Source organism: Neoarius graeffei, chromosome 15 (genome assembly GCF_027579695.1).
Source record: "Neoarius graeffei isolate fNeoGra1 chromosome 15, fNeoGra1.pri, whole genome shotgun sequence".
Taxonomy (NCBI): Eukaryota; Metazoa; Chordata; class Actinopteri; order Siluriformes; family Ariidae; genus Neoarius; species Neoarius graeffei.
The window spans coordinates 11,023,280-11,035,550 of NC_083583.1; the positions used below are offsets into that span (position 1 = coordinate 11,023,280).

Below are 12,271 nucleotides of genomic sequence, written 5' to 3' on the forward strand. Positions count from 1 at the left end.
TAGTCAGGATTGTATGACAATCTAAAAAAGTAGGTCTTCAACTTTGATTTAAAAAGGCCGGGATCAATAGTGGTGCGAATGTCGGGGGGCAGATTGTTCCACAGTCTGGGAGCAGCGACAGCAAAAGAACGATCACCCCACTGTTTATATCTCGACCTTGGAACTTCTAACGGAAGCTGACCCGAAGAACGCAGGGCCCTACCATGATCACGAATAGTTAAAATCTCAGACAAGTAAGAGGGAGCCAGGCCATTGATGGCATTAAAAACAAACAACAGAAGTTTAAAATCAATTCTAAAACGGGCTGGAAGCCAATGGAGTGACGACAACACAGGAGTAATGTGTTCACGTCTAGACGTGCTTGTTAAAAATCGGGCCGCAGCGTTCTGTACAAGTTGAAGACGTAAAATTGAAGACTGGCTGAGGCCAACATACAGGGCGTTACAATAGCCCAGTCTCGAACTGATAAATGCATGAATTGCCTTCTCGAGATCCTGCCGACTGAGAAACGGCTTCGCTTTGGCCAAGAGACGAAGTTGAAAAAAGCTCGTTTTAACAACAGAACTAATCTGTTTATCAAATTTAAGCCCACTGTCAAACGTTACCCCAAGATTTTGTACAAATGGTTTAAAAAAATCTGACAATCATTTCTGCTTAGAATGTAAACAAGCCGGCGAAATGACTTTTTTTTAATCAAAATTCTATCTCGTTTTAATAAATATCGGAATGCATTTCTGATCGCTGTTTTGTCGCTGCTGTAGCAAGTTATGAGCGTTTGAAATATGCTCTGTAATATATCAGTCCGTATGTCAAAGCAACGGCCGTAAACGAGATTCGTTGAGACCTGTGCGAGACATCGTAGGACGGAAGTAAAACGTACAGCGGAAATCAGTGACCGACATCTGCCAACGTTGTCAAAAGACACGCGCGCCCTCTTTCGAATGCTGACGTAATCAAGCCGGAAGTTTTGTTTGTTTTGCTAGCAATCAGGAAAGTTTGAAAAAAGTCGGCAGTAATCGTCATTTAAACTCGTTTTTGTGCAATACTTCGTTTGGAAAACAGTTTTCAAAATGGCGGCACTGACACCTGGCGGACACTTCTTCACGTTTCGAAGTCTCGCACAAGTCTCGTGAAGATCACGCGGATAAGCGATGCCTGCCATGGACCAAACGAACTAAATTCAACACGGCTACAAACCGAACAGGCCGATAAGTATAATATTTAATTGCCAATCCGAGTCACGATATAAGGTTACTAAAACCGAAAACATCATTGAATAACACGCTAATTTAAGAAATAAATCAAGTTTTTAAAAATGACTTCAGTTCTACTTTAAAGGTGCATTACCGCCACCAACTGGGCTGGAGTGTGGAACAGGAGATACTGGAGGGGTGATGCTATATTCTTTAAGCTATTTCTGTTTCTTTTAAATACTTGATCGCAATTTTTACGGTTTTGTTTTTGAGTAGAGTTTTTATTTCGTCCTCGGTCGCTTCAGCAACACGCTCCGCCATTTTGTTTTTCTATACTAACGGTACATGAGCCGATTATCCTAGTAGTAGAGTAGCCAATCGGAACGCACGATTGCTCATATCTAGCGAATGTGGATAGAATAAACACCAATAACCGTCCAACAGACGACATCCAAACCAGTATCGTTGTAGCTCAGTGCGTACATGCTAACAGAACTGTAACACACGCCATGCACTAATAGTCTTGTAACAGACACACGATGCGCTAATAAGATCGTAACAGGATGGAATTAACAATACTGTACTGACACACGGTGATGCGTCTCTTACAGGAGGAAGCGATGAGCTACTACACGAAGCTGGAAGCGAAACTCAAAGAGGAATACAGGAAGGAGAAGGAGAAGGTCAACACCAAACCTCTGGGCATGGCTTTCGTCACCTTCCAAAACGAGGCCATGACTGCAATGTGAGTGACTGACTGACTGTAATGCAAGTCAGTGTTTGTTTGTCAGATGCCCAGGGGTTGATTTATTTTTGTCCAATGATTTATTAACGTCAAAGATAGAAATGTGGCTCAGCACTGTGAAATCTCTCTCGGTCTCTTTGTAGAATCCTGAAAGACTTTAACGCGTGTCAGTGTCAGGGCTGTGTGTGTCATCAGGAGCCACGTTCCTCTCAGTTCAGTGAGAGTCTTCACGTCTATAACTGGAGCGTGACCTACGCCCCTGACCCCCAGAACGTGCGCTGGTGAGCCCTGGAGCCACTTCACACACTCCTTGAGGTGGTTTGAGGTAGTGCTTGGCCCATGAAGACTGATGTTATTGTCGTTAAATATCTTCTTATGGAATGATTTCCTTTTAATCCCTCATCAGATATGTTTCGTGTGTTCACGGGTACAGTAGGTTTTCACCATAACATCGCAGTGTGAACGGTTCCGGTGGAGAACTGTTCCTCCTTCCTCTGCTGTGGTTTTTTTTCTGAATGTTTTTTTTCGGTTTCTGCAGGGAGCATTTGTCTTTGGGAGGCGTTTCGTGGTGGATCCGTTGCTTAGTCATTAACTGCATCCTCTTCCTGCTGCTCTTCTTCCTCACAACTCCAGCCATCATCATTTCCACCATGGACAAGTTTAACGTTACCAAACCAGTGGAGTATCTCAATGTAAGCCTTTTACTTAACCTTACATTTTTAAAGATTGCAAAAATCCACAGAAGAATAAACCTGTCAAGGTGTGTGTGTGGTTGCCCCCCCCCCCCCCCCCCCCCCTTCCTCATTAGTTGCAGGGGTGATAGCGTTCCGGCGCCGCGCCGGATTTCCGGCGTACCGTGGCTGGGGGAAAAAAAAAAAATCTAATTCGCCCATTGTCCTGTGTCATTCTGAGATGCGCAGATAGACAGTAAAGGGAATTCCGAATTCCCTTTACTGTCTATCTACGCATCTCAGAATGACACAGGACAATGGGCGAACTAGATTTTTATTTTTTTTTTTTCCCCCCAGCCACGGTACGCCGGAAATCCGGCGCGGCGCCGGAACGCTATCACCCCTGTAGTTGTCCTAAATTGCTGATTTTGATCAGGGATTAAATTGCAGTTTACAGAGCCTAATCTAGGGCGCGTAATATGCGATAATACACGTTTTTGTTTTTGTTTTTTTTAATCTGTCTGTCGCACATCCACTTTTTGGGCACGAGAGTGATATCGCGTATCTATTCATTTTGTCGCGCATTTATAAGTAGAGAGCGTGTAGTCGCGTTTTACTGAATCTTGTACGTATCAGTTTGTCAGCACCAGCTAGCAAGCACTGCGGTAAATATAGCGTTGTTTACACACCAATCGGAAAATATCGGAAAGGACCGAAGTATTCCGAATGGTTTATTTAGCGGGTAAAACAGTTTTGTGAACTATTATATCATTGGTCACTGAACCGGAAGACAGCGTATCTCAACCAATCGTGTGAAGTGTTTTAAAAATGCCCAAAAGCACATGGCATATCGTTCTGTCTCATCCAAACATAACGATGTCAAAACGCGTGATCACGTTGAAAGACCTTTGGACGAAAAAAGGAAACAAAACGAAGACACAGAAGTGACACAGAAGTATTATGTTATTAATCATATTCAAATAGTAAAGGTGCTTAGTTGATATATAAGACATACAGTTGTGCTCATAAGTTTACATACCCTGGCAGAATCTATGATACTTTGACCATTTTTCAGAGAATATGAATGATGACACAAAAACATCTTTTCCACTCATGCTTAGTGGTTGGGTGAAACCATTTATTGTCAAATGACTGTGTTTTCTCTTTTTAAATCATAATGACAACTGAAACTACCCAAATGACCCTGATCAAAAGTTCACATACCCTGGTGATTTTGGCCTGATAACCTGCACAGAAGTTGACACAAATGGGTTTGAATGGCTACTAAAGGTAACGTCCTCACCTGTGATCTGTTTGCTTGTAATCAGTGTGTGCATAAAAGCTGAGTGAGTTTCTGGGATCCAGACAGACTCTCAGATCTTTCATCCAGCCACTGACATTTCTGGATTCTGAGTCATGGGGAAAGCAAAAGAATTGTCAACGGATCTACAGGAAAAGGTAATTGAACTGTATAAAACAGGAAAGGTATACAAAAAGATATCCACGGAATTGATAATGCCAGTCATCAGTGTTCAAACTGTGATTAACAAATGGAAAATCAGGGGCTCTGTTAAAACCAAACCACGGTCAGGTAGACCAACAAAAATTTACGCCAAACAGCACAGAGACGAGCCTCAAAACTTCTGGAACAAGGTAATTTGGAGTGATGAGACCAAAATTGAACTTTTTGGCCACAACCATAAACGTTACATTTGGAGAGGTGTCAACAAGGCCTATGATGAAAGGAACACCATTCCTACTGTAAAGCACGCTGATGTTTTGGGGATGTGTGAGCTACAAAGGCACAGGAAACTTGGTCAAAGTTGAAGGAAAGATGAATGTAGCACGTTATCAGCAAATACTGGAGGCAAATTTGCACTCATCAGCCCGGAAGCTGCGCATGGGACGTACTTGGACGTTCCAACATGACAACGATCCAAAACACAAGGCCAAGTCGACCTGTCATTGGCTACAGCAGAACAAAGTGAAGGTTCTGGAGTGGCCGTCTCAGTCTCCTGACCTCAATATCATTGAGCCACTCTGGGGAGATCTCAAGCGCGCAGTTCATGCAAGACAGCCCAGGAATTTACAGGAACTGGAGGCTTTTTGCCAAGAAGAATGGGCAGCTTTACCATCTGAGAAAATAAAGAGCCTTATCCACAACTACCACAAAAGACTTCAGGCTGTCATTGATGTTAGAGGGGGCAATACACGGTATTAAGAACTGGGGTATGTAAACTTTTTTGATCAGGGTCATTTGGATGTTTTTTGTCGTCATTATGATTTAAAAATAGAAAACACAGTTATCAATAAATGGCTTCACCCAACCACTAACCATGAGTGGGGAAAAAAGTTTGTGTGTTATCATTCATATTCTCTGAAAAAAGGCCAAGAAAGCAAAAAATTCTGCCAGGGTATGTAAACTTATGAGCACAACTGTATATAAGTTTGTGTACAAATATGATCTTAGAGTAATTATATGACAGTGTGAAGACATACCAAGTCATTTGATTCTGATTGATAATGGTTTTTGTAGTTTGAATTTGATATTTTCCTAATGCCAATATACAATTAGTTTGGTATTATGTAAGTTTTATTTTAAAAATATTCTGAAATGTATTTAATCTGTTGTGTAATTGTAGGTACTGTAAGATTGTAAATGATAGAGATTATATACTTTTTAGGAAGTCTGAATTGTGAAATTATCTCCAGTCATTTATGACAAAATCTAGTTTAAACATGGGTAGATTGTTTTTCACTTTCATGAAAGGTGGTCTGAACAAAACAAATATGATAGCATTTTTAAATATTTGATAGTGATTTTATTTTATTCAGAAAGTCAGATTTTTCATCTTATTATTAATTAATAGTGGCAAGACTACATGGATTTTAGACTTAACTATATCAAATGATGTAATATTAACCTAGTCATATTTGAAATGGAACATTATACTATTGGTGGTCAAATTGGTAAAAATAGGCTAGTCACATGATTTATAGTAAAACAGTAACCTAGTCATATAACAGAAAACTAGTCATATTTGTAAGGTTTTGCAGTATATAATTCTTCATATAGTTTTTGATCTAAAATCTTTACATTTTTAAAGTTCAGATCTGATCATAATGTTTGTGCAATACTATAAACTGTGGATAAGTGTTTGCTGATATGGTTTTCATATCACTGTATTAAAGGATATGTATAGTGCCATAATTATGATATTATATAGATTAACATCGGATATGAATGTTTGTTACATGTATTTAGTTTTATTAATAAAACTGTTCTGTTTATAGATGTACTGTTGAAAATATCTACCAATGTATTACTTATTTTTCTGTCCCCACTAACTGGAACAAATGAGGGATATTTTTACCCATGTTAATATTTTCTGTCCCCTGTTTCTACAACTAGTGAGGGATCGGTCCCCTATTTTCAAATTCCTAGATTTAGGCTCGGAGTTTATATAAAGTAGGGTACTATTAGGTTTAGGTTCACACCCCTTGCCTCACAACCACATTTTTGTCTTCAATGTAAAGAATATAATTCAATCCACGTTCACTGGATATGAGCAATCACAAGCTCTGATTGGCTACTGTACTACTAGGATATCAGCTCCTATGCCATGAGTTGAGAAAAACAAAATGGCGGAGCGTGTGACTGGAAATAACTGAGGATGAAATAAAAACTCTACTTGAAAACAAAACCCCAAAACAAAATATGGAATGAAAGCATTTGATGGTAAGAATTTTTTAAATTTTTAAATTTTAATTTTTCAAGAATTATTGTAGCATTTTTCACAATTGGCTCCGGTCATTTCGCCGGTTTGTTTACATTCTAAGTGGAAATGATTTGTCAGACATTTTTTATTTATTGAATTTGCAAAAAAATAAAAATGCTCTGTTTCTAAAAATCCAGTGAAATGTGGATCAAATAAAACGGTTATTCCACTCCGTCTTGTATGCGGCTTATAGCCGACTCGGTGCTATCAGATGGTCCGTGTACTTTTTCGTTCATTCATTATTCTATTTTGGAATGAAAGATGAAATTTAAAAAAGGGTGCTTATTTAAAACAATACAAGCAGAAATGGCTCTATTTTGTTTTCGAAATGTATTGCCATCATCAAATAGTAGTATTAGAAAAGTGGACAACGTTTCTGATCGTTTTCTTATTTTGTAATATTCATTTATTCCTTTATTGAATTTCATTTGACTGATCCTATATTTTACCCGGAAGTAAATTACACCGCCTGGCTCGCGTTCACTCATGTCTCACCTACAACACACGACGACGACGATGGATCGACCTCCAGCGAGTTCATGGATCATGGATGCTATGCAGTACATGCTCTTCAAATTAAGTCGGAATATGCCTCCAAAGACGCCATGTCATGCGGATGAGAATACACAAGCCATTACGCTCCCAACCCGCCCACAAGCTTAGGCTTCCAGGTCACCCAAAACCCAAGTTCTAAATAAACTAAAACGCAATTCAGAACGGCATTTTTCAAAATTGCTTTTTCCCTTTTTCTGCTGTTCAATGACTCATTTTCAATAACTAAATATACATCAAAACATGGCTCTGGATTCCATTTCACAAGTCATACACAAGTGTAAAAATTCATAAACGAGTCCTTTTTCACTTCTCATGTGACTTCCAAAATAGAATAATGAATGAACGAAAAAGTACACGGACCTCAGATCATGTACGACTCGATTTCATGGAATAACTGTTAATTATACAGAGAACAACTCTGAAATGCAAATGCAAAACTCTACTCAAACAAAAACCCAACAAAATATGGGAAAAAAGTATTTGATGGTAAGGACGCAGTTTTTATTGATTGAATTTACAATAAAATAAAAATTAAAAATGCCTGTTTCTCAAAATCCCGTGAATGTGGATAGAATAAAACATTTATTCCACTTGGTATTGCCTTTCTGGTTTTGACTTTTTGTATATTTGGACTTTGCCTTTCGTCTTCGCCTCCACCATTCTGCTTGTGCCTCGTGTGACCATCGCCTGTTTCACGGCCCTGCGAATGTTTGTCTTGCATTTTTGACCTGTTTGCCTGCCTGTTTCGTAAACAAACACGCTTCCTGCAATTACATCCATCATGTAATGCGCCTGCTTGCTGAGCCATGCGCTCGTCTTGCCACCAGAGACAAACAATAAGTAATCAAGTCTGCAGTCGAGTTAACAATACGTATTAACGCCATGAAATAAAGGCTTAACGAGCCTCGCTTCGGTGTCAGTCACCTAACAATTATCGAGAACGGTGATCAAAAGATCGATAAAAGGATGAAATGACTGCTGATATGCTAAACTTAACACCTAGTTAAAGTGCACTGGCAGTGTTTTTATATACGCCCCGCCCCGCCCCGCCCAGCCCTGTGGTGCGACATAAATGATATCATCGGTGATTTGCAACACATGAATGAACTGAATGGTGAAGGTTTAGAAAACCGAGCGAGTCCGTGGATGGACGTTGACAACGATACACTGGTAACCTCCGTCATTTCCATAACAGACGAAGAAATCAATCACCGCCTCCGTTCATGATCCTTTAACTCCATGAAGTGTAATAGTGACTCGAAAGGAGAAATCCATGATGAGCAATTTTAATGTGCCTAAAATTTCACATATAACATGAGCGTTTGGCGTGACACGTGGGTGCATTTCAGTATTACGAACTTTTCGATATAATAAATTATTTGGATGTCCCCCAAGGAGCTCGTTATAACGGGATTGCAGTGTGTTTTTGGAATCTTATAAAAGGAAATTGTCATTTAAATCTGACTATATTCAAGATATAACATTCACTTGCTAGTTAGAAAGTACTTAAAGGCGTCGTGCGGTAATTTCAGCAATCAGGCTATATCATGTGTCAAAATGTCGGGTTTGGTGGGTTATTCAAGCCCCTCGGTTTCCCGCGATCTCAGTGTCACGATGCGCCCGCTACAAGCATTTAAAGTTGATGCGCGCAGCCAAATTTAGGCAGCCAGCCGTTAACTAGGTCAACTTATGTGTGACGTCATACCAGTAACCTCCCTTGGGTGATGCTGGCCTGTCGCCATGTTTTCTCTATAGCATGCGTTTACCAGAGTTGTTTACATTGCGGATTTTGTGGATTTATTCAGTTTGTGGATAGTTTTGAACACTCAAAACACTATGAAATGATGTATTAATATTCTGTGATACAAAATGCCTAATCGGTGTATTGTGTTTGGCTGTAACAACGAACACTGAACACTGTTTGTGACTGTTGTTATCAATGGATCTGATTTCAAGGTCATAAGAAAAAAATATTTTTTTAAAAACACATGTTTTAAGTGTTTCTATGTATCAATCATTAATTGTACAAAATGATTTTCATGCATTTATGTATTTGTCATATCTTTCTTTGTCACATGAAGTGCTGTCTTGATAACATATGTGGCACATAATTTTAGCAAATGGATGACAGAAGATTAATTGAAAGATTTATGCCACAGAGCTGCCTTTAACTACACGGAGTGCTGAATTATTAGGCAAGTTGTATTTTTGAGGATTAGTTTTATTATTGAACAACAACTATGTTCTCAATCAAACAAAAAGTCTCATAAATATCAAAGCTGAATATGTATGGAAGTTAGAGTGGGGTGTTTTTAGTTTTGGCCATTTTAGGAGAATATGTATGTGTTCAGGTAACTTTCACTGTGCAGAATTATTAGGCAACTTAATAAAAACCAAATATGTAGCCATTTCACTTATTTATTTTCACCAGGTACACTGATATGACAACTCCAGATTTGCAAATAAACATATCTGACATTCAGACACAAAACAAAAACAAATCAGTGACCAATATAGCCACCCTTCTTCATGAGGACGCTCAAAAGCCTTCCATCCATAGATTCTGTCAATTTCTTTATCTGTTCACGACCAACATTGTGTGCAGCAGCAACCACGGCCTCCCAGACGCTGTTCAGAGAGGTGTACTGTTTTCCCTCTTTGTAGACCTCACGTTTTATAATGGACCACAGGTTCTCTATGGGGTTTAGGTCAGGTGAACAAGGGGGCCATGTCATTATTTTTTTCACCTTTCAGACCTTTACTGGCTAGCCACGCAGTGGAGTATTTGGACGCATGAGATGGAGCGTTATCCTGCATGAAAATCATGTTCTTCTTGAAAGATGCTGACTTTTTCCTATACCACTGCTTGAAGAAGGTTTCTTCCAGGAACTGGCAGTAGGTCTGGGAGTTGAGTTTGAGTCCATCCTCAACTCGAAAAGGTCCAACAAGCTCGTCTTTGATGATACCAGCCCATAGCAGTACTCCACCTCCACCTTGCTGGCGTCCGAGTCGGAGTGGAGCTCTGTGCCCATTACTGATCCAGCCACAGGCCCATCCATCTGGGCCATCAAGAGTCACTCTCATCTCATCAGACCACAGCACCTTAGAAAAATCAGTCTTAAGATATTTCTTGGCCCAGTCTTGACGTTTTATCTTGTGTGCCTTACTCAGTGGTGGTCGTTTTTCAGCCTTCCTTACCTTGGCCATGTCCCTCAGTATTGCACACCTTGTACTCTTTGACACTCCAGGAATGTTGCAACTCTGGAATATGGCAGAACTGGATGCTAATGGCTGCTTGTTAGCTTCACGCTTGATTTTCCGCAGATCATGTGCAGTTATTTTGCGCCTTTTTTTTCCCCACACACTTCTTTCGATCCTGTTGACTATTTGCAATGAAACGCTTGATTGTTCGGTGATCACGTTTCAACATCTTCACAATTTCAAGAGTGCTGCATCCGTCTGCAAGACATCTCACAATTTTATACTTTTCAAAGTCTGTCAGATCTCTCTTCTGACCCATTTTGCCAGAGGAAAAGAGGTTGCCTAATAATTATGCACACCTGATATAGGGTGTTGATGTCATTAGACCACACCCCCTCTCATTACACAGATGCACAGCACCTGATATACTTAATTGGTAGTAGGCTTTCAAGCCTAAACAGCTTGGAGTGGGACAACATGCATTAAAAGGATGTTGTGCTCAAAATACTCACTTGCCTAATAATTCTGCACTCAGTGTAATAATTATCACTTATTACTGACGATTGTACGTTTACTAAACAATACAATACAAAGCTCAATACTCCCAGCCTATAACATACTGAATATCAAGTTAAAATCAACCGCAATAAAAGGAAAATGATGAAAACTGGAATATCAAGGGGTCTACTGTATCAGAAGGCCCACTGCATTTCGCGAGATCGCAAGCTGTCAAGTTGCTAGAATTCAATCTTTCTAGCTATACTTTCACCCCCTACAGCTATCAGTATTACACATAATCATAGATTCATTACACAGCATTCTAATTCAAGTGAAAATGGTCTTTAAAAATACACAAGTAGTGATTTAGTCAGAGAAACCAACCAAAACTAGTCTTCAAGTCGCCGGTCTTCTTCATTCTCGTCTTCGTTTCTGTCGTCGTCAGAACTGTCCTCATTTTCTTCTGAAGATGAGCGCTCGGGTTCAAATCTGTAAGGCTGGATACCACCAGGACATTCAGCTGTCAAAATCTCTACTTGTGGGCCATTTTCTTCTTCTGCATCGGTAAAATCAAAGCTAATTTCCTCAGCATCGCTCCTATTTTCTGGTGTGTCCGTCATTGCAACTGCACCGAGTGGTTACTGGTATGACGTCACGCAGCTGTTCCATTGACCGAGAGGGGGCGCTGCGAACGCGGGAAATTTCAAGTGATGGGCATGACCAAATAAGGACCGATTACAACAGCGGGAAGCTTTTGGAAAATCGACGGTCAATTTATTTCGAATCTCGAAAGCATTCTGGTGCAGAATAATGCGACTTTTATCGCCACTGCGTGACGCCTTTAAAGTACCCAAATTTGGCCGAATATCAGCTGCGATGTGAATTGCGCACTCGTCAACTTGTCATAAATGTCCGAAATTTAGAAATTCTTTCGAAACTTTTCGAGAAACTGTAGCGGATGCCAGGCAGGGAATCCAAATTATTGTTCGCCAGTTTGTGCGTTGATGAAACTGAATGGCAACTGCTTAAACCCATGACTCTGCATAGCTCAGCCTTTCTGTATAGCGAGTGTAGGCAGTATTAAAGCACTGAAGCTAAAATGGTGACAGGAGTGGGGGTAGGCTTGCTAAATATAGTTTTTTATATATATATATGTGTGTGTGTGTTCGTAGTTTGCCTTGCATAACACCGGTGTTGGCAGGAAATCAGTGGAACAGGAGCGGTGGAGGCGGGAGCTCCGGAATTGAAACAGTGACTCATCCTGAGCAAGGGTTTATCTATTAACCATCACTCTGGTCTCTCTTCTCTCCCCCCCTCCTTTTCTCTCTCTCCTTTCAGAATCCCATCATCACCCAGTTTTTCCCCACTCTCCTGCTGTGGGCCTTCTCTGCTCTCCTGCCCACCATTGTCTACTACTCGGCTTTTTTCGAGGCCCACTGGACCCGGTATGCAGACTTCCCCACTCCACTTTTTTTTTTTTTTTGCTAATGATTGAAGGAGAGGTGCTAATTAGATATCTGTAATATGATTCTAATTCCATGCATGCTAAGCCTGTTATGTGTATGCCACGGTTTTCAAAAACAGTCCTGATTGTGATTGGCTCTGACACAGAGAGGCTGTTTGTCAGTT

At 40.2% G+C, this 12,271-nt stretch overlaps 1 protein-coding gene across 8 annotated transcripts in view; it reads left to right on the top strand.

Moving 5' to 3' along the window:
* LOC132899158 (CSC1-like protein 2) overlaps window positions 1–12,271 on the top strand; it is a 204,383-nt gene that overhangs the window by 171,920 nt on the left and 20,192 nt on the right. For all 8 annotated transcript variants that reach the window (XM_060940843.1, XM_060940842.1, XM_060940845.1 and 5 more), the window contains 4 exons: window positions 1,805–1,938; window positions 2,082–2,219; window positions 2,477–2,630; window positions 11,981–12,087. In XM_060940843.1, the coding sequence (XP_060796826.1) occupies window positions 1,805–1,938; window positions 2,082–2,219; window positions 2,477–2,630; window positions 11,981–12,087 (533 nt within the window). The remainder of the gene's footprint in view (window positions 1–1,804; window positions 1,939–2,081; window positions 2,220–2,476; window positions 2,631–11,980; window positions 12,088–12,271) is intronic.